This window comes from Muntiacus reevesi, chromosome 21, assembly GCF_963930625.1.
Source record: "Muntiacus reevesi chromosome 21, mMunRee1.1, whole genome shotgun sequence".
NCBI classification, from domain to species: domain Eukaryota; kingdom Metazoa; phylum Chordata; class Mammalia; order Artiodactyla; family Cervidae; genus Muntiacus; species Muntiacus reevesi.
This window is the reverse complement of record NC_089269.1, coordinates 484,035-507,007: the sequence shown is the minus strand read 5'-3', so window position 1 is coordinate 507,007 and position 22,973 is coordinate 484,035. Positions and strand designations below refer to the sequence as shown.

At 41.9% G+C, this 22,973-nt stretch overlaps 1 protein-coding gene across 9 annotated transcripts in view; it reads left to right on the top strand.

Moving 5' to 3' along the window:
• The window catches only part of PHLDB2 (pleckstrin homology like domain family B member 2), a 234,285-nt gene that overhangs the window by 130,974 nt on the left and 80,338 nt on the right, over nucleotides 1–22,973 (top strand). For all 9 annotated transcript variants that reach the window (XM_065913484.1, XM_065913483.1, XM_065913486.1 and 6 more), the window contains one exon: nucleotides 12,711–14,059. In XM_065913484.1, the coding sequence (XP_065769556.1) occupies nucleotides 12,711–14,059 (1,349 nt within the window). The remainder of the gene's footprint in view (nucleotides 1–12,710; nucleotides 14,060–22,973) is intronic.

The following is a 22,973-nucleotide window of genomic DNA, read 5'->3' as shown; positions in this document are numbered from 1 at the left end:
ATTCCAGCCCAGACAGGTGGTTTCAGGGTCAAGAGAGAACATCTTTATCTCCATGTGATCCCAAGGTCAATATTTTTCCTGGATAAAATTGGCTTTAAATAATGCTTTTCCCTCGAGTGCCCCTTTTCCTCAGCGAGTGAGACGTGCAGAATGTCTGGACGCTGACCTTCTAGGAAGTCCGCTCTCAGCTGTGTCCGACTCTACGGCCCCATGAACAGTGACCCTCCAGATCCCTCTGTCCGTGGGACTCTCCAGGCAAGAACACTGGAGTGGGCTGCCGTGCCCTCCTCCAGGGGATCTTCCCGACCCAGGGATCACACACCCAGCTTCTGCAAGTCCTGCATTGCTGACGGATTCTTTACCACTCTGCCGCCTGGGAAGCCCAGGCATTCAAGGCCTCCGCCTTGGTTATTCTGTGCCTCTGCTTCTTGGCTTTGCCTTCACTGTGGGAGGATTCTTCAGAGGCTACAATCAGAATTGCCTAAACCCGGGGATGAACTATGCTGATGATCAGGAGTAAAAGCATCTGGAAATATTTACTTTATTTGGGAAAATTTTAGAAACCTTTTTCTTCATCTGACGCTATCTTAGGGTTCTATAAAGAACCCTGAAAATATGAGTTTTTAATTTCCTACCCAAAGAACTCTCCCACTTTCAGAGAAGCCATCAGGTAATTTAAGAATTTATAAAGTGTATGTGTGTTTGTTTTACTGTTTTTGAGGCTAAAAGTCTTCAAGATACCACAGGTATGGCAGTTTTTGTGTTTATATTTTAACTTTCTGAAGAGATAGATTTTATTTGAATACACATAGTAATGAAATTTAGATACCACTACCTACCATTCATTATCTTGCAAATATCCTTAATATAGTGATCTAATACTTGTAATCTGGACAGTGCATTTCCTTTTAAATTTCTTCAAGTTACTTTTTAAAAATCAGCTTTTAGGAGCTTAATTCAACATGATAGAGGGTTAGTATTTCGTGCTTTTTAAAAAATCAGCCAGGAGCCACTGGTATAGACACATCTCTCTTTGTAAAGTCAGCCACTGTAATTTTTAAGTCATTATATATTCAGATATTTTTATTCATATTTGATTTTTAGAATGCACGCATCTTTTACTTTTTAAATATTTTGTTATGAAAAATTGTAAATGTACTTAAAAATTAGAAAAATAATACAGTGAAATCCCAAGTACCCATCATTCAGTTTCAACAGTTATGTACATACAATAATCTTGTTTCATCTGTAGACCTTATTTCCCCAAAACATAGAGTGTTATCAAGCAAATTCGAAATTCTGTAGTATTTTATTCATAAAAATGTAAATCTAAGAGTTTAGGATTTTTAAAAAGTCCAACAACATCATTATTACACCTAAAAAAAAAAAGCCAGTAATTAAAATATCTTTCTTCCAGCGTTCAGATTCTCTGATTGTCACATAAATTTTTGTTTAAGAGTTGGAATTGTCAGAATAGGACCCAAACACAGCCTGCGCATTGCATCTAATTGTTAATTGGTTTGTCTCCCGGGCTTCCCTGGTGGCTCAGCAGTAAAAAACCCACCTGCCATTCACGGGATGCAGGTTTGATCCCTGGGTTGGGAAGAGTTCCTTTGGAGAAGGAAATGGCAGCCCACTCCAATATTCTTCCTTGGGAAATCCCACCCAACAGAGGAGCCTGGCAGGCTGCAGTCCATGGGGTCGCAAAAGAATTGGATACAACTTGGCAACTTAATAACATGTCTCCTGGGTCTCTTAATCTAGAACAGCCTCTCTAATTTTTCTTTTCTTGCCATTTGCTGCTTGAAGACATTGGTTATTTTTCTGTAGACTTCCCAATGTTTTAGATTTAAGTGATAACATCTCTATGGTGTGTTTCATATTCCTTTGTTCTATTTTCTATAATTGGAGACAGCATGGTTTTAATTTGAGAACTTTCCTACCATAGCACTGTGTTAAACTTAATTTTTAAGATATATATATTCATATATATACTTATTACATTAATACTGTGTCTTTTTCAGACATTGCTAAAACTGCTTTGAAAGTGAAAGTGTTAGTCACTCAGTCATGCCTGACTCTTTGTGACCCGGTGGACTGTAGCCCGGCAGGCTCCTCTGTCCGTGGGCCTCTCCAGGCAAGAATACTAGAGTGGGTTGCTCTGCCCTCCTCCAGGGGATCTTCCCAACCCAGGGATCGAACCTGGGTCTCCTGCATTGCAGGCAGGTTCTTTACCATCTGAACCAGCAGGGAAGCCCAAAACTGCTTTAATAATGATATGAAGGCAAATGTTCAGCTGATAAAAGTCACATCTGGCATATTTAGGTAAAAGTCAGGAATTTTGCAGGTGGGAAGGGAATTTGTATGACCCAGTTGATTTTTGAGGTTGTTCTTGTTTTCTGTCCTTCCTCTCCTGCCTGCCTCACTGGCTGAAGAGTTATTGTAGGAAATATGGCACCAAATTTCTTGGATAGTTAAAGAATATTTTCAAGTTCATACAGACAAGTTTTATTCAAGGTACTACCACAAAATTATTTAAAATTTCTATAATTGATGTTTTACTTTCTTTACTGAGTCCTCAAAGATTCTTGATAATTCCTAGTATAAAACAATCTAGACTTTGTAAAAAGTCACTTCTGAGAACAGGGGATACAGATCTTCATTTGAATATGGTTATTACTATTGATTGTGGTTACCGTTAGGAACCATTGGATGCCATCTAGAGGTCCTGTTTTCACAGCGCTCAGGCTTCAGTGGGCCAGGAACGACAGAGAGGAACAGTCGCATGGGGTTCGAGCCCCAGCTTGTCCTCGGTCACTCAGTCGTGTCCGACTCTTTGCAGCCCCATGGACTGCAGCCTGCCAGGCTCCTCTGCCATGGGATTTCCCAGGCAAGAATATTGGAGTGGGGTGCCATTTTACACTGCAGGGGATCTTCCCGACTCAGGGATTGAACTCATGTCTCTTTCATTTCCTGCATTGGCAGACGGATTCTTTACCACTGAGCCACCTGGAAAGCCGTCATGGGGTTAGACTGCTTTTGTTTTACTTTTTATCATCGCTGCTTCCATCTCTCATTACCTCCCCCCATCCCCTCATCACTCTCCACTCCTTTCTGCGCCTCCTTCCTCCCTGTGGCATCATCTGATACTTTTGTTCTTTCCTTAATGGTCTCCCTTATCTCTTCTTTTAGATGTTTTTCAAAACATAATATTAAAATTAAAAAGGGAAAACAGGGAAATCCAGAAAGAAACTGTGAGATCAGTGTCCTGAGATCCTATTGGCATTCCGGCGGCCCTTCCTTTCTCCCCAGCCTGCTGTGCATCGCCGACACCCGGCAAATTCTGAGGGTGCCTCCGCTTGCCTGGGTTCCGAAGAGCCGCCTCTGGCCGTCACACAGCCTTTGTGCCTTCTAGATTGCTGTAGGCATGTGGGCCGTGCGTGTCTATCTCTGTGTCTGTGAGTGTGTATGTGTCTGCATGCATGAGATTTACTGTTGGAACAGGCTCGGTCTGCAGGAACCAAACATCCTCCTTATGCTGCCACTGAAATACACTTATTCCTGTGATACCGCCTTTCTGGATTTTTTGAGAGATAAAAATCCGCTCCTTGGAGATAATCAGCCTATCTACATGTATCTAGTAGATAGTAATTATTTGTTCAGAGAGGCAGATCTTTAAATGATAAAGAACATGGTGTAAGGAACGAGGAATGACGGTCCATTTGCTGCTCTGTTTGTTTGCAAAGAACCAGTAAGGGCACTACGTCTACTCACAGGCTTTTGGTTTGGTTTTTTTTTTTTTAATTTTTTCTTCCCTGCACTGAGATGTAAAATCCTGGGTGTGGTGGGAGAGTTTGCAGGACCAGAGTTTAGGAAGCTGGGTGGTGTGAGTGGGAGATGAAGCTCTGCGCAGGTGGGTGTTGAGACAGTGGGGAGGCCCAAGGTTTGGGATGCTGGATGGGAGGGGGTCTTTGAAGAAGAGAGCGTCTGGGACTGTATGCTGGAGGGGGAGGCGTTTGCCAGTGGGCGCGGGGTTGTGTGGAGAGGTGTGGTTTGTGTGCAGAGATGCTGGAGGTGGAGGATTTAGTGATGAGAGGAAATACTTGTGAAAAGGGAGGGTATGTTTGTAAGAGCAGAGTTGAGAGGACTGGGGGTTTAACTGAGGATGGTGTTTGGATAACGGAGGGTGGGGGAAGGAGGCTGCTTCGAGGTTTCTGAAATGAGAATATTGCTAGACAAGGAAGTGTGTGTTCCTGAAGCTTCTAATTACTCTCCCGCCATCACGTTTTCATGTTGAGATTAGCGGGAAAAAAGGAAGGTTTTGTGTTCGTTGTTCTCCATTCTTAAGCTTGGAGTTTGGGGCTGAAATAGATTTCTTCGTTTTTCCTATTCAGTCCTCCAAAGCTTCCTCACTCAGGCCCTATCGTCACCACAGAATCTGCCCCCCACTTCTACCCCCCCCACACACAGACAGTGGCACTGCTTCTGACAGACTGCTCTAAGCCGGTGTCTGAATTCAGTTACATGTCATCAGTGCGTGCTTTAAAACACTGCCACACCGTAAACATCAGTGCTGAAAGAGGCTGGCCCGCGGACCACCAGAGCGCTGGGAGAGCTTCAACACCAGGCATCAGCCACTGGGACAAAATGTGCTCCCAGAGCCAGTTCCTCAGCTCTAAGGCCCCTGTAGGACACGATAGAAATTCAAACTTTTTCATAAAGTGGAAATTTTAACCTCAGCCCTCCTGAGTTTTAAGATTCTTGTTCTGAATCTGCTTCTGTACCCAGTGGCTCAGTGATAAAGAATCATTCTGAAAAAAAAAAAAAAGAATCCACCTGCCGATGCAGAAGAGGCATGTTCTCTACCTGGGTCAGGAAGATCCCCTGGAGAAGGGAATGGCAACCTACTCCAGTATTCTGGCCTGGAGAATTCCATGAACAGAGGAGCCTGGCGGGGTACAGTCCATGGGGTCGCAAAGAGTCGGACACGATTGAGTGAGCATGCCAACATGCCACGCCAATCTACATCCTTTCCCCAGCAATATGAAAAGGTTTCTGCTTTTCCGTGACTTGCTCTCGCAGTCCCCTTTTGATTAATTCCTGCTCTATTGGATGATCCTGAGAAGTGTTTGTGCATGGCAATATAAAAGGACAAGTAACATGTTGGATGTTTTAAGGATTCTCCAAACTCTTGGTGTAAATTACCTGGAAAACTGAATTTATATATATAGGCCAGACTTTAAATCTCTGTCCTCTAAAACAGTACACACAGCACAACAGATGCTTCATTTTAATTTGTTTGTCTTTTAAAACTTTGCTTCCTGGGTGTGTTTTCATTGTCTTGAAACCCGGGTCCCTACAGCTCTGGTCATCACAGTGCTCTGAAGCTCACCACTGGTGCCTTACCGTTTGGTTAGGATTAACCTCACTGTGATGTTATTTGGTACAAATAGAGCTGGAAAATTATATTTTGAAACGCACACCAGCCTTGTGCCAAAGAAAAAAGAATCTACCAAGAATCTTGCAAGCATCACCCTGGAGAGTAGTTTTTCCAATAATTTACTTCTCAAGGGAAAACTGTACTGTGACTTGCTATGCTACCTTCCAGAGATCTCTAAATGGCTCCTGGCATTCTCTAATTGACAGTAAGATGATGTACATTTCAGGTGATAAAAATAGCAAGAGCTCTGGAGGGATTAAGTTTATGGGTTGAAGGTAAGCCCAGACGTCTCCACGCACATACCCTCTTTCCCGTTTGCACGCCGCCTGCTGCCTTTTCTCTCGGGTGGGCCCCGGCCGGCGTCCTCCTTTCCCTGCCCCGCTCTCTGTTCAGGTGCATAAAGTGTACGGAGCCCTTCGGGCCCTCGGGGCTGTATTGCTTCCACAGTAACAATGCAGTGATTTTATAATTTCCCCGAGACTTCTTTTTTGTTTACATAAAATGTACAAGAAAGCAAAACGAAACAGCAGTGGAGATCAGGAATGCAGTCTGGAACCCTTGGCGTCTTCCTCGCCTCCTCTTCCGCACGTGTTAACACAGACTTCGTTCCCGCCGCGCTTCACTTGCGTGTCACTTTGATAACCCCTTCCACCGCCACTGTTCCCGTTCTTCCTCCGCTTTCTCTCCCTGACCTCGGCTGCAGTCTCTGATGCATCGTCTGCAGGTGCGTCCCGTGGCTGTCTCCCTCTCTGCTGGGGAGTTAAACCCCCAGTGTGTGTCCTCTGCCCTCCTGCCTCTGCGTGCCTCTCACTGAAGATATGCTACTACTTCCCCTTCTGTGCTTCCCTACGCTCTTCCCGTCTCTGGGCCTCCACTCTTCAGGTCTCACCCGCGATGGAAAGGATGCCCTGGAAGTAGGAAGGAGAGGGGTGTCGCGAGCCGCCATTGTCACGTCACCCCTAGGGTCAGAGGGGCACCTGTGTGATTCTCCACCTTTTGAGTCGAATCGATTTGTGGAGTTACGTCTTGAAGATCTCAAACTGACACATGGATCCATACATATGTATTCAGCTATGGCCGGTATACTCAGCTTCAGTAACTTGAGTGAATTACATGTTTATACTTGACAACAAATCTTTAAATGCACAACTTCTTACACATCCTTAACAAACCCAATAAGGCTGAAATGAAAAACTAGAGTATGAAGCATGAATATCTTAAAATATCCTCTGGAATATCCTTCAAATCATCTGTAACTTTCTTCTGCAATATGTATGGTGGAGAAACAGTTGCATGACTGTTTCTCGGATGTGATATATTATTTGCAAATGGCCTGCTTGTCTCTTCCCTACAGACTGTAAACCTAATCTTTCAGGCAGCACTACTGTAGAATATTTTGGGATTTTGTTTGGCCAGATAAACTGCATCAATAATTATGTTTCTTTTTTTTTTTTTTTTTCCTTTTTGGCTGAATTGGCTGTGTTGTGCAGCATGCAGGATCTTAAGTTCCCTGACCAGGAATCAAATCCGTGCCCCCTGCAGTGGAAGCATGAAGTCCTAGCCACTGGACCGCCAGGGAATTCCCAGTAATCACATTTTTTGATTAAAAAAAGTCCATGTAAGGAGGAGGGGGGGCCAGGTGTTGCCACCTTGTAGGATAGTAAGAATACCCTATAGTAGTTTGATACTCTCTAGTTTTGTTGGCTCAAAGGAAGAGGAAACAGTTTGGTAATGTTTCATTTGGGTGATTGAGCAGCATTTGCAACTGCAAACAGGTTGAAATATATTAACATTTTATCATCGAAGATGACATTAATGTCATATACTGGTCAGTCAAAAATTAAACTTTCATGTATCCATTTTGACATGAGGTGTTAAACCTTCAATTCTGTACCGTTAGAGTAAATATTGAAAATGCAGAGTTCTGGGCTCGGGGCTTGGTTTCTTACTTCCATTGTGCGGCATCTGCTCTGGCTTGCTTTCTGGATTCCTGTCTTGCACTTAATTCTGTTTCCTATTTTGTATGCATTACCTTACAACCAGAGCCTTGCCCACTAACTGGCTTTAGTCCTTCTCTTGTTATTCTAACATCTGACTTAGCGGATTTCCCTTTGTATCCTTGTCTAAAAGAAGCTAAATGGTTGGAGGATTGCTGTCAGATTTAAACCACACTTAAGATGGGCATAGACTTGGACCCCACAGAACGTATCTTACAAGATGGTGTAGATGGGAAAAGATTTAGGTAACTATGAGAGAGAAATACATAGTTAATAAACATAGAAAATAACTTGCTTTTTTTCCTACACAATTTTTGTTGTTAATTCTGTCAGAGACAGAATGTTTGCTGGATGTACCCGTAGTCTGACTTCAGATGGGCTTGAGATTTTGTTTATATTTTTAAAAGCTCAAAGTTTTAGGTGTGGAGGTAACTTTATGCTATCATTGGATAATACCCATCGGATTCTCTTTCAGTGGGATTTAACTCCATCGTCATCTCTTCCTGTCATAACTTACCCAGACTACCCCCTCACTGGGTTAACCCCCTCCATCTGTCAATCAGGCCTTTACCAACCTGTCAATCAGTCCTCCGTTAAGGCATGCGTCACATTGTATAGCATTTATTCATACATATGTTTTCCACTTGGGATTGTAAACTATGTACTAGCAGGAAATACTATCTTTGACCACATACTTTCCAGGGCCTAGCTCAAAGCCTGGTTTATGGTAGGCATTTAATGAAGATTAGCACCTTCATAGTAACAAACAACTCTCAAATCTCAGTGACTTAAGACAATCTTGGATTGGCAAAGGCCCTGTTCCCGATTATCCTCACTGAGGGAGCTAGGCTAAGGAAGCCTTTAAAGACTTGCACGTAAGAAGGGTATGGAAATGGTAAATCATGCCAGCTCTTGATGTTTCAGCTTGGAACTGACACATCACTTTCTCTCATATTTCATTGGTCAAAGCAAGGGATATAGCCACACCTAATGTCATAAGGACGAGGAAGAACAACACCGCTGTGTTTCTGAAAGGAAAGAACAGGAATAATAGTGAGCAATACCAGTGCCTGTTAAGCCAGTGTCTGAGATGTGGTAGGCACTTAGTACATAGTTAATGAATGAAGTACCTAACACTACCTGTTAGGATTTTAATTTTTTCTGTACCATGAGCAGAATCACCTCAAGTAATGAAATAATCTAATAACTACATTAAAAAATGAGCATGCTAATATTATTATCTAAGCTATATTCAGCAAACATCTGGAGGCCTTTTTGGTAATCCTCTGTTCACTTATTCATATTAGGGAAGTGATTAGGGATACATATTAGTTACGTTTGATTTTGCACTTTGAGATGTATAAAGTATGAAATGGTCACAATAAAGTGAAAGTGTTAGTCGCTCAGTTGTGTCTGACTTTTTGTGGCCCATGGACTGTAGCCTGCCAGGCTCCTCTGTCCATGGACTTCTCCAGGCAAGAAGAGTGGAATGGGTAGCCAATCCCTCCTAAGGGGATCTTCCCGACCCGGGAATCAAACCCGGGTCTCCTGCATTGCAGATAGATTCTTTACTGTTTGAGCCACCAGATTTGTATAATTATGATATTCCCCTGAATCTTTTAGAAGGTTTGGAAGAAAACATCAAAGGCTTCAACTGACATATTAAGTTAGTCTGATCAAGTTCTTTAACCTTTTTTTTTTTTTTTTTTTGGAAGAATTAGTGTCTGGTTCGAAAATTGGACAAGAGCGTAGGAAAAATGAACATCTACTCAACTTAAAAGTGAAGTATTGCTTCAGATTCTATGTTAGTATTTTACACTAATTTTTTCACTCATTGTCAAGGCAACCCAAACACATGGTAAAAAATGTGGACAATACAAACCAGTTTGAGAAAGATGAACTAAAAATCCCTAGTGTGATTTATTTCACTCTACTGTTATTGCAGTAAAATGAGCACCTAGCGTCTGGAAGAGGAGGGAGGAGACCCTGGCCTGTAATCTGGGGCAGCAGTGGAATAGCAGATGACCAGGTTCAGACAGTGTTTTAAGGACAGTGTTGATAGGATTTGTTGATGGATAAAATGGAGGGAATGAAGAAGTGACAGATGGTAGAGGATATAATGATAGGGGAGACCGGTGATGACTCCTTAGATTCTGGCTTAAACATCTGTGTGTGATTCATGGTTATAGGTGGGTGTGTATATAAGACTGCACTCATTGTATGTATGGATTTTAAAAATTTACTGAACATTATATTAATGTACTTTTTATGTTATAAACATACCTCAAAATAAGATTTTAAGTGGTTTAGTATACACTTATGACATACTATGGCTTTTAATTTTCTCCCTATTGTTGGGAAATTAGAGTATTTTTTCCCGTTTAATAAATAGCATGGTAATGTTCTCAGGTTCCACCTAATTCCTTGTTTCCTCAATTCAAAAAAAAAATGACGTGAGGGAATTGGCCATGGTTTGCTGGAATTTCAACATGTGATACAGTTAGTCAGAAATAGAAGGAACCCAGACTGGATAGAGGTCATGATTTCAGTCCTCCAAGGGGGACAGGGTGAGATAGATAGAGCTTGAGCCAGACTGGTGTTGCTTTCAAGGTCAGAATTGGTGGTGGTAGACGATTGTTGGAGGGACATTTGTGACCTGTTAAGACCCAGAGGGCGGGGTCAGACCCCAGCTGGGAAGCAGTTCTAAGGGAGAATCTTAAAAACTTTCTGAGGTCCAGTTCAAAAGATAATCATGGCTTTTTCATAAGGGCAGGGCTTCGGGTTGGAGGATAACGACCCCAAGGCAGAGCTTGTCGGGGAGAAGCTGCAGCTTTGAGGGTGTGAGCACTCAGCCCATCACTAGGATTTAAGCAGCCAGACTGTTTCTTGGCCCGACTCTGTGGGTGACAGGCAGTTCCTTATTAGGCCTGCATTTGCCCAGGAAATCTGTGAGGCTGAGCAGCAAGATGAAGATCCTCCATCTGAGGCTGGGAGGGAGTGGGGAAGGCTGTGATGGATAATTGAAAACTTGTGTTCATTGACTGTCTCACCTGTGGGACAGTGGGAGTCAGGAGGGGCTGGAGATGTGATACAAATACTGTACATAACCCTCTTCCTTAAACTTGTATGTTGGTCACAGGAACAAGCACATTATGATGTTTATTGCTAACCAAACGTGATTCTGTTTACATATCACATATTACAGAGATACAGTGACTGGTCTCTGAGGTGCCTAGGAAGTTGGAGGACAGTCTTAACAGTGCCCGAGTTCAATGGGAATGTTTAAACTGCATTTTCACTTTGATGATAACTTAAAGAAAGTATTTTGATTAAACTTAAAGAAAGTTTAAAATATAACCTTTCACATTGGCAGGGTTAGTTTATAATGAAAAGACTATAACTTTAGTTTCTTAAGTTAATATTGTTCAAACTAGAGTCCAAAACATATTCTTACAGGTGCATCCATAAAAACCTCTTTTATTCACTGTGGAAACTAGAATATTAATGTGAACCTCAAAGGATGTGTGGGTTCAGATGGGTGTAAAAGAAGGAGAAAGGTGCATCCATGAGAGGAGAGAGTTAGATCAAGGATAATCGCGGTGCTTCTGGGATGCCTGGGAAGTTGAAGGATATATCAGTTTCAGGTTTCTAGATATTCTACCTGACACTGATATGTGAGGAATGTGGGGACCACTCTTCCCTCTACTATTGTTAATACCTACCTTTTTCTGAGAAACCTATATGCAGGTCAGGAAGCAACAGTTAGAACTGGACATGGAGCAACAGACTGGTTCCAAATAGGAAAAGCAGTACGTCAAGGCTGTATATTGTCACACTGCTTATTTAACTTATATGCAGAGTACAGCATGAGAAATGCTGGACTGGAAGAAGCACAAACTGGAATCAAGTTGCCGGGAGAAATATCAATAACCTCAGATATGCAGATGACACCACACTTATGGCAGAAAGTGAAGCGGAACTAAAAAGCCTCTTGATGAAAGTGAAAGAGGAGAGTGAAAAAGTTGGCTTAAAGCTCAACATTCAGAAAACTAAGATCATGGCATATGGTCCCATCACTTCATGGGAAATAGATGGGGAAAAAGTGGAAGCAGTGTCAGACTTTATTTTTTGGGGCTCCAAAATAACTGCAGATGGTGATTGCAGTCATGAAATTAAAAGACGCTTACTCCTTGGAAGGAAAGTGATGAGCAACCTAGATAGCATGTTAAAAAGCAGAGAGATTTATTTGCCAACAAAGGTCCATCTAGTCAAGGCTATGGTTTTTCCAGTGGTCCTGTATGGATGTGAGAGTTGGACTGTGAAGAAAGCTAAGCGCCAAAGAATTGATGCTTTTGAACTGTGGTGTTGGAGAAGACTCTTGAGAGTCCCTTGGACTGCAAGGAGATCCAGCCAGTCCATTCTAGAGGAGATGAGTCCTGGGTGTTCATTGGAAGGACTGATGGTGAAGCTGAAACTCCAGTACTTTGGCCACCTGATGCGAAAAGTTGACTCATTGGAAAAGACCTTGATGCTGGGAGGGATTGGAGGCAGGAGGAGAAGGGGATGACAGAGGATGAGATGGTTGGATGGCATCACCGACTCGATGGACATGAGTTTGAGTAAAGTCTGGGAGTTGGTGATGGACAGGGAGGCCTGGCGTGCTGCTATTCATGGGGTCACAAGGAGTCAGACATGACTGAGTGACTGAACTGACTGAACTTTGTCTGATGGATGCAGGAAGTTTTTTAAGTCTTTTTGTTGAGAAGGTAACCCTCATAGTCCTCTTTTAAAAAATCATCTTCTAACTCTCATGTTATTGATTATAAAATTTTCTTTCTCTGCTAGAATGTGAATTTAGTTTCCTTAGAACTTCTGAGTGGTTAATGTTTCTTACAGAGACATCTAAAGGAAAGCCCATTGCCTCATCCCATCAGGTGTTTGCTAGGTACTCAGGAAGCAGGTGGTCCTCCAGGGAATAGAACGCTAAAGGGTCATTGTCTTTTTTAGGTACCACCCCCTTTTCTTGCACCCGTACTGGTGTTAGGGATTTGTTCCTCTCAAATATCACTGATGTTCTCTCGAATTATTTTTCTTTTGTTCAGAAAACATCCCAGATCAGTGGTCTTTAGTCATCTTCATTTTGCAGGACAGCTTTACTAGGTTTATTACTAACACAGCACCGTATCGGATTGTGTACCCATGCAAGCTAACAAGCGCTTGGTCTTTTTAAATCTTTGTTAAGTAAAGCTGTCTCTCTTTTTTTTTCTTTGCAGATTCCAACAAGATTATGGCAGAGCAGAGCCACATGCAAAAGCAGCTGGATTTACAGAATGGTAGCTTAGAGGCAGGCTTTGTGGAGAATTCCCTCGAAAACAATTCCCAAAACATGATGGAGAGCCTGAGCCCAAAGAAATATTCTTCCAGTCTGAGATTTAAAGCCAATGGAGACTGTTCTGGCTCCTATTTAACCCTCTCACAACCTGTGCCTGCTAAAAGAAGCCCCTCTCCTTTGGGAACCAGCGTCAGAAGTAGCCCTTCTTTGGCCAAAATCCAGGGGACTAAGCAGTTCTCTTGCGATGGAAGTGACAAAGGTATTTCCATGAAACCGCCCACCCCTTTACGCAGCACTTCACCCTCCCTTAGTGGATATGCACTTGGGAGAGCAGACTTTGATCATTTTCTTGGCCGGGACGTGGAAAGGTCCTTGAGGCTTTCAGAGAAGCCTCCCTATTCCAAATATAGCTCAAGGAATAAATCCCATGACAATGTCTACTTTCTGGGAGGGTTGGAAGGCCGCAAAGCATCTGGCTCGCTCCTGACCATGTGGAATGGAAGTTCCCTGAGTGACACTGGCTCCTCACCCGTCAACAGGTCGGGGGCGGCCAGCATGCCTTCAAGCCCAAAGCAAGCCAGGAAACTGAGCATCCAGGACAACCTGACCCTTCAGCCCAAGCTGAGCAGACACCGGGAGCCGGCGTCTGAGAGCATCAGTGTGAGGACCAGGAAGTACTCGGGCGGCAGCCTGAGTCACATGGGCGCCTACAGCCGCTCCCTCCCCAGGCTGCACAGAGCCACCGAGGGCCAGCTGGCCCCTCTCACTCTGCCTCCGAGGAGCTCTCTGGGCAATTCCAGACGAACGAGACCGGGGGAGAAGGATCTACCTCACAGCATCATAGACAACGACAATTACCTGAATTTTTCTTCTTTGAGCTCAGGAGCCTTGCCCTATAAAACCTCTGCCTCCGAGGGCGGTCCCTACGTGAGTTCCACCCTCAGCGTGCCTGCCAGCCCTCGAGTGGCTCGCAAGATGCTTCTGGCCTCCACCTCCTCCTGCACCTCTGACGACCTTGACCGGGGTTCCTACGCGGGTCCCAGCCCCGGTCATTCGTTTCCTCCTGGGGAGCTGGACCGAGCACTTGCAGCCAGAAGGAACTTCTCGTGTGGGTCTGTCGAGTTTGATGACGCCGACTTGGACAGCCTCAGACAGGCCTCAGGAACCCCCCAGCCTGTCCTTCGGGAACGGAAAAGCAGCATTAGCTCCATTTCCGGACGAGACGACCTGATGGATTATCACCGGCGGCAGAGGGAGGAGAGACTCAGGGAGCAGGAGATGGAGCGATTGGTAATCTCTTCATCTGGCTTGACCTCACTTTCATTGAGCAGCTTCTTGGAGACAAGCTCCAAGGATACACGTGGGAGTGCGGGATTTCCCTGTGGCCAGCTCCTGGTGTCCCTTCCTAGATTGCCTCCTGCTAACCTTGCTCTTCCCAAATCACTATTATTCGTCACTTAGGGCTGTTTTGCAGGCCTGCATGTGCCTAATGCTATGTTAAACTGCTCTGCAGAGGCCTTACAAGTATAAATTCTTGATAAATCTAACAAAGGTAGTTGTGAATTTTACTGAATGTCTTTAAAAGTCTTGCGGACTTTTAAGACTATGAGGAAACACTGATGTGTATTATTTATGTCATCACATTTGAATGTATATGCTGTGATGGTAATAGTCAGTGAAATGGCAACTCGGAATTAGGTAGTAAGTTCTTCTGTATAGCAAGTTGTCTGAGAAGTTGAAAGGTTGCCCCAGTGGTGCGCAACCTTTTTCTGCACTGTGTACACGCATACACACACACACCACACATCACACTCCAGCCATGTCTTAATACATATAATGACTGCAAACTTCACATGTCCCCCAAAGTTACCGAGTTGCCTTTTTCTGTGGATTTGTGACTGCTATAGAAATAGTGAATACCTGTCAGATTATTTTGATTCATTAATGATTAATGACTTCCTTAATGTGGGAAGCAGTAGGATGGTAGAGCTGATATTCTGAAGTGTAGGAATATCAAAGTATTTCAGTTACTAAAAAAGTATGCTGGAATAAGATTCTGAACCCCGTACAAAGCTAGTTAAGCCCCTACCGGACATGAAATTGTAACTTTTAGATTATAGTGAACAGAAACTATTTACATCTATATAGGGCAGAATTTTCTTGAAATTTTGGAAAAGTAATTATCTGCATCAGTTGCAGCTCTTGGTAAGTTATTGCCTATCCTTACAGAATTTCCAAATGTCCTGATCCATATACTAGTGAATGAAGACAAATGTGTATGCCTCAGAGAACTTGATGTCCTGTGGGTGGGGATAGCAGCTTCTTTGTTACCATACATAATCTCCACATATTTTTCATGATCACAAAAAGGCATTATATTTGGGCTTGATTCATTGACATAAGTTAGAAAAGGTTGTAATTAGCATATAAAGGCCTTCTTGTATGTGAATAGCAAACTTAGCACTATACTGTACTGAACAACTCTCATTGATAGAACCAGAGAATCTATCTGATAATTTATTAAAGTATCTAAGCGAACATTTCAGTGGCATCATCTCTCCAGAGGTCTTCCGTAAATGCTTTTATTTACTCTTCTGTTCTAAGGAAAAGAAACCAAACCTGAAGTTCATTGCCATCAGGTTTCATCTTTAGCAGGTTTAAGTGTTGGTAAAGTTCTGTTTCCTCTAGTTCTCCCAAATCTGCTAAGGTTCCTGGCAACCCAGTGACCTTTCTTACTGCCTATAAGGTTGGTGTCCTGTAGGCCATAAACAGGTCCAAGATCAACTTCTTAGGGGAGGTTTTGGGTATTAACTTGAGATAGGAGGTTATAACCCTTTCTCCTTTATAAAGAGCTTATAATAAGAAATGAGGCTTATTTTTAAGTAAGACACTCTACATTTGGCTGCTATTGCATTGTCTACTTGTCTGATTACATCCCGGTGAAACAGAAAACAGATTCTTATTGAGTGTCTGCAAATAATGTTATTGCCATTAAAAAGTAAAGTGACTCAGAAGAAAATATCACTTCCTGAATTCTGATGGAGTCAGCTGAATTGAGGGTTAGAGACAGATCACGATGAGTGGTAAAAGGGTTTTCCCCATCAGAAAATAGAACAGTAAGATTAATGCTAGTAATTTTCCAAAACACATATCTGCATTTAGAGATCAGATTTCCAGTTTCAGTTCCATGAGTTCTATATAACTAATTCTTATTCCTCTAGTCTTGAGTCATTAATTTGATTTCATATAGTCATCTATTTCTGGACTAAATAAAGTCCTGAAAGTCTGATTTAGTTGCTAGTATGATATGATACTTGGCTATGTAATGCCACCTCTTCTGTCAGCCTCTGCCCGTAAGTCCATTCTTTGAATATTGTAAAGAGTATCTGGTAAAGTTCTATCCATGAGGCTCTGAGGCTGTCTTTCTTTTTTAACGGCACATCCTCATCTATAATTTCAGCAGTCTCTAGGTAAGCATGAGAGGAAAGCACAGACTGTTGGATGAGGGTAAGGGCAAGTGGCTGTGGTTAATCTACAGTTAATTTAACAAACTTGATCAAGAAGAAGAAAAGTTTGAATCTTCTATTATGCAATAGGATGTTGATCTTACTTAATTAGTGTTTCACATAAGGGTAAAAACATATTACAGAGGGTGAGGATATTGATATATATCCAGAGTCTTTCTATAAGGTATGCAATCACCAAGCTTTATGATACTTTACCTATAAAAAATTAGATGAGGGAAGGCTGAGCTTCTCACTTGATCTGACAAATCTTCCTATGCATTTTTTGATAGTGTTGAGCTATTTATACAAGGGATATAGTGAATAAACATAAATATTTCTAGCATTCTTTTTGTAAGGTTAAGAAAAAAAAATCTTTGTCATTGCCCAAGGGTCCTCTGGGAAAGCTTAGAGATAGTTCAAGTGTGAAAGATATCTTTGAAAAATTTGTTTTCCTGAATTTAGGGTCTGATCTTGGAAAGGCAAAATCAAATATTAATTAGAGATTAATGATATAGAATTATGGATGCCTGAGAAAATGAATGTTGCAGTTTGATTACTTAATAAAATGAGGAAAAGTTATTATAAATAATAAATCTTAATCAGAAATGAACTATTTTGATCATTTTAAATATGCAAGTATATATCCCAGTTAGGACAAGACACAAAAGATTATTCTTTTGAGATGCTGAAACTCTTCTCTCTGGACAGATTACAAAAATAAACTTTTACTAACTTTTGTAAGCATAGGCTGATTTCTCCAAGATTAGTAAGTAGGTCCTTTCATTAGGAGATAACTCCATTTTAGTTTTACATTAATAGGATACTTCTCATAAAAAAGTTATTTCATAAATAAACTCATCAGTGCTATTCAACTTGTGCCAAAATTTTAACATTTTATTACATCTTTACAGAACTATTTGTAAATGTTATAAACCAAGTCAAATGTGCTCCTTTTCTGCAAATCTCAAATTTTTCATGTAACTTTATTCATTTTATTAAAGTACCATTGATTTACAATATTGTATTGCTTTCAGGTGTACAACATGGTGATTCAATATTTTTGTAGATTATATTCCACTTAAAGTTATTATAAGACATTGGCTATATTCCCTGTGCTATACCGTATATCATTGTAGTTTTTTATTTTATACATAGTAATTTGTGCCTCTTAATTCCCTACTCCTATAAGTCCCTCCCCACTACCCTCTCCTCACAGGTAACTACTAGTTTGTTCTCTATATCTGTGAGTCTGTTTCTGTTATGTTTATTCATTTGTTTTATTTTTTAGATTCTACATGTAAGTGCTAACGTGCAATATTTGTCTTTCTCTGGCTGGCTTGTTCATTAAGCATAATATCCTATGGGTCCATCTGTGTTGTTCCAAATGGGAAAACTTCATTCTTTCTATAGATGAGTAATATTCCACTGTCTATGTATACCACATCTTCTTTTTTCATCGGCTGTCAGTATATCTACTTGTTCTAAAATGATAGTCATTTAAATTCTAAAAGATCTACATGTTTACTCCCTCCCCCACATTTTGAGTTTTTGATATCATGTTTTACATCTTCATGTCTATCCCTTAGTTGTTTATTGTAGTTATGATTGATTTTACAATTTTTGCCTTTTAGTCTTCGTGCTTGATTATTATAGTTGATCCACAGCCTTTCCTATAAACTTGCCCCACCTGCGGGATTTTTCCTTTCCTATAAATTCTCACATCTTATTGTAGCCTTTTGTTTTCCTCTTAGAGAAGACCCTTTAACAATTCTTTTAGGGTCACTTTAGAATTGATGAACTCAATATTTTCTTGTCTGAGAAGTACTTCATCTCTTCACTTCTGAAGGATAACCTTGTTGGGTAGAGTACCCTAGGTTGCAAGTTTTTCCCTTTCAGCTTTTAAATATATCGTGCTACTCCCTTCTGGCCTGCAAAGTTTCTGAAGAAAGAAGAACTGATATCTTTATGGGGATTCCCTTGTATACGGCTCTGTTTTTCTCTTGCTGCCTTTAAAATTCTCTCTTTATGGTTAATGTTTGCCATTTTAACTACGGTAGGTCTTGATGTGGGTGTTTTTCAGTCCATCTTATTTGGGACTACCTATGCCTCCTGTACTTGGATATCTATTTGCTTCTCCAGATACATTTTCCACCCCATCCCTCTCTCTCTTCTTCTTGGGGGAACCCTATAATGTGAATATTATAATGCTTGATATGTTTCAGAGGTTCCTTAAACCACCCTCATTTTTTAAAATTTGTTTTTCTTTTCATTATTATGATTAGGTGATCTCCTTTTTTTCTGTCTTCTAGATCACTTATCTCTAGGTGTATCACCTCATCTTCTTTTAAGTTCTTCTAGTGTATTTTTCATTTCTGTTATTGTATTCTTCAGCTCTGACTGGTTCTTTTTTGTTTTTTTCCTACTTCCTTGTTGAAATTCTCACTGTGTCCATTTATTCTTTTCTCAAATACAGTTATAAGCACTTTTGTAATTAATGCTTTTAATTTTTTTACCTGGTAAATTATTTATCTGATCTTTAGGGGTGTCCTCAGCACTGTTTTTTGTTCGGCTGTCTGAAGCAAACTCCTCTGTCTTCTCATTTTGCTTTGATTTCTGTTTCTGTGGAGTCGGGTGAATCGTGGCCTGCTGCAGCTGTGAAGGTGTGTCCCTCTGCAGTCTGTGTGAACTCAGTGGTTCTAGGGGGAGAGTTGGATCCGAAGTGAGCATGGATGGCGCGTTCCCCTGGGGTGCGTTGTCAGCTGTCACCTTCGTAGGAGGCAAGGATGGAGATGGAGAGGTGCAGCCAGGGCCCCTTGCAAACCTGGGCTTGATGGCTGACCTCCCTCTCTGGAGGCAGGCCCAGCTCTCAGGGTGCTGGAGCAAAAGCCGTTTGGGTTGGATCCCTCTAGCGGTGTGCTTTCTCCTCGCTGCGGCGCTGCCACCCTTAGGAGAGCAAGCCAGAGCTGGCAGGCCCGGCTGCGTGCTGAGACGGTCCCAGCAGCCGGCCAGAGCCCCAGGCAGCTTCCTGCATGTTGCCTTCAGGACCACTTGCGGCCAAGTCTGCCTTCACCCTTTTCTGAGACCTTCACCCTTTTCGTGGTTGAGCTGGCTCTGCTCCCTCTGCGTGCACACCCCCTGTCCTCCGGAAGCAGCATGGTGCAGCGGCGGGGCAGGAGGGACCGCAGTGGGCACCCTATGCCCGCGGGGCTGCAGGGCGGGATGGCGTGAGAAGCCGGGGCAGTCCCGGTCTGCTCTCTGCCCCTTGCTCTGGGAGGGAGGAAACGCGTGTGCTCCTCACAGGTGGAGTCTCAGTTCCTTACGGCCCTCCAGTACGTCCCACTGGTTTTCAAAGCAGCTGAGGGGTCCCATTTTCTGGCGTTTTACCTGGACCGGGGTGCGCAGTATTTGGCTTGAACCCATCACTCTCCAGGGAGGATCCCAGAGCCAGTGACAACCCCTTCATCTTCTGCAGCCCCTCATGGAGATGCGAGTGCCAGCATTGTACTCCCCCCTTCCCACGTGACTGTGGGGCCCGTCCTTGCAGCCTTGGCTGTGGAAGAGCCCCCGCTCTGTGCTCGCTGGGAGCTGCCCCACACAGGGTTGGACTGCTAATGTGTGTGTGGTGGGGGCCGTTGAGCTCAGCATCTTCTTTCCACTATCTTGACCTCCCTGACGTCCAGATCTGTAGTTTTTTAATTCCTGTCAACTTTTGTTCTTCACAGTCTTCTTTGACTTTCTGGAACAACCAGACACTAAGGCAAATGACTTAAGATATTATAAATTATGTTTAAGGTGACACTTCACAGGATATAATTACTATTGATATAAGAAGACTTGTCGCAATTATGATTCAGGGTAGTTGAACATGGATTTTGTATTTGTTAAATCTTATACTGTATATAGAAATAATCTTAACATCTTTTCTGTAAACTAGTACAAGACACTAAAGAAGTTCAGATCAACTAATCTATGATAAAACTAATCTAACCTTATCTTAAAGATGAAATTATACTTGTATTATACTATGCACTGATAAGATAATGCAAAGACATATAGCTGTTTTTTAAACTAAATTATCAAGTCAATGTTTGATAATTTGTGTAAAGATTCACTTTAGTCATATGAACTTGTTTTCTAAGGAAAAGAAAACTGTTTCTGAAGTCAAGACTTTTGATGAAGAAGGTGTTTTTCTTAAAAAGAATACTTTTAAATTTTTAGAATTTCATTTTTGGGGGAAATCTTGGGAATATTAGATTTATTTAAATGCTTATTAGTGTCTATAAACCAATCATAATGGAGGTCCTTTATTTTAATTTATTATTATCTTCAGGAAGTAGGAAAATAGTTCATTCTCACATGGTGATATCTTTTCTCAGTTACAGAGACTGGGCAAAAAATATTGTCCTGATTCGAGTTCATAGAAAAATAACAGATGAGAAAGAACGACAAACAAATGCTAAACCATGCTCGCTGGAGAAAGACCGGCTTCCAGTTCTACCTGATGGATCACTAAGTGGTCAAATCATAAAACCAGATTCCCAGCTATTGCACCATTAATGCAGATAATTATCAGTTACTTGCAAACCAAAACCCCGCTCAGACGTAGACAAGAATCAGAAACCCAGAATAGGCAAACACAAGCGTTAGAGGACAGCGAGTCGGTGAGGGTGAAGCTCTGCTGCCGCTGGGATTTACTCCAGGAGCCAAGAAAAGCTAGGCCTGGGCTTCCAGCCGTGAGATAGTGTTCATGAGCAGTACAGTTCAGCTGGCTCTTCAGGATCCACTGGGACAATTAAGTGGGATCTCCACGTTGTCAAAGCATAATTTTAAAAAAATAAACCCAACTCTTAGACAAACATAAAATTAATAGATGCCAAAGATTTACTAAATTCGTTAATGAGGAAACCAAGCAGGATAAAGTAGGTACACTAAACATAACTTCTGCAGTACTTTTTGACTTAAGTTTTGACTATCTCAGTGTTTCATTTGGATTTTTTTACATGTGCAATCTTTATTTGAAAACTTAAGGTAATTATTTAAAGTATTAAAGACTGAACCCTAATCATGAACCTCCAAAGACCTACTAATGGGGTACAACTGTTCATAGTGAGTCAACATTAGATAGCTTCCAACTACTGCGCTATTTGTTTCGTTTTTAATAATTTTTCTTCCTTCTTTCTTCCTCTAAGCTGCCAGTTTTTCTTTTGTCATTGTGCCAATCTTTTTTTAATTTATAACTTTTAGAAACCAGATATCAAGCCTTGTTTAAAAATGTTGCCGGCTGTGAGTTACTGGGTGCAAGTGAGATCTTGAGAGGGCCCTGTGCACGTGACGTGTGTGTGCTTCGGCTCACAGACCTTGTGACATCGTTTTGGGCTGGGGAGTGGTCATTTAGACTTCTCAGTTTTGAGCTGTTTTCTAAGCAGAGGTGATGGAAGAGGTACCTCTAGTGGGCTGCGGTGCTGAACTTTTGACAAATCAGACGCTTCAGAGACTAAAGAAATCGTTATAAAGTAGACAGGGTATGCTTTTTTTTTTTCCACAAAAGTATTCACATTTTATTTCTAACTATTCTTGATAATTAACATTTTTTTTCAATTGTTTTTTTTTAGTTGGAGGCTAATTACTTCACAACATTGCAGTGGGTTTTGTCATACATTGACATGAATCAGCCATAGAGTTACACGCATTCCACATCCCGATCCCCCCTCCCACCTCCCTCTCCACCCGACTCCTCTGGGTCTTCCCAGGGCACCAGGCCCGAGCACCTGCCTCATGCATCCCACCTGGGCTGGTGATCTGTTTCACCCTACATAATATACATGCTGTTCTCTCGAAACATCCCACCCTCGCCTTCTCCCACAGAGTCCAAAAGTCTGTTCTGTACATCTGCGTCTCTTTTTCTGCCCTGCATATAGGGTTATCGTTACCATCTTTCTAAATTCCATATATATGTGTTAGTATACTGTATTGGTCTTTATCTTTCTGGCTTACTTCACTCTGTATAATGGTCTCCAGTTTCATCCATCTCATTAGAACTGATTCAAATGAATTCTTTTTAATGGCTGAGTGATATTCCATGGTGTATATGTACCACAGCTTCCTTATCCATTCGTCTGCTGATGGGCATCTAGGTTGCTTCCATGTCCTGGCTATTATAAACAGTGCTGCGATGAACATTGGGGTGCACGTGTCTCTTTCAGATCTGGTTTCCTCAGTGTGTGTGCCCAGAAGTGGGATTGCTGGGTCATATGGCAGTTCTATTTCCAGTTTTTTAAGGAATCTCCACACTGTTCTCCATAGCGGCTGTACTAGTTTGCATTCCCACCGACAGTGTAAGAGGGTTCCCTTTTCTCCACACCCTCTCCAGCATTTATTGCTTGTAGACTTTTGGATAGCAGCCATCCTGACTGGCGTGTAATGGTACCTCATTGTGGTTTTGATTTGCATTTCTCTGATAATGAGTGATGTTGAGCATCTTATCATGTGTTTGTTAGCCATCTGTATGTCTTCTTTGGAGAAATGGAAAGTAGACAAGATATTCTTTTGTTTGTCTCATTTGAGTCCTGCCTTCCCTTCCTGTAATACAGAGGTAGTGATGGCCCTCTAGTTCATGTCATGGTCCAAGACAGTCAAAGTCATTTTAAGAAGGAAAGGGGAAAATTAAAAGCTTAAAGCAAATCCTACTGCTATCAAGA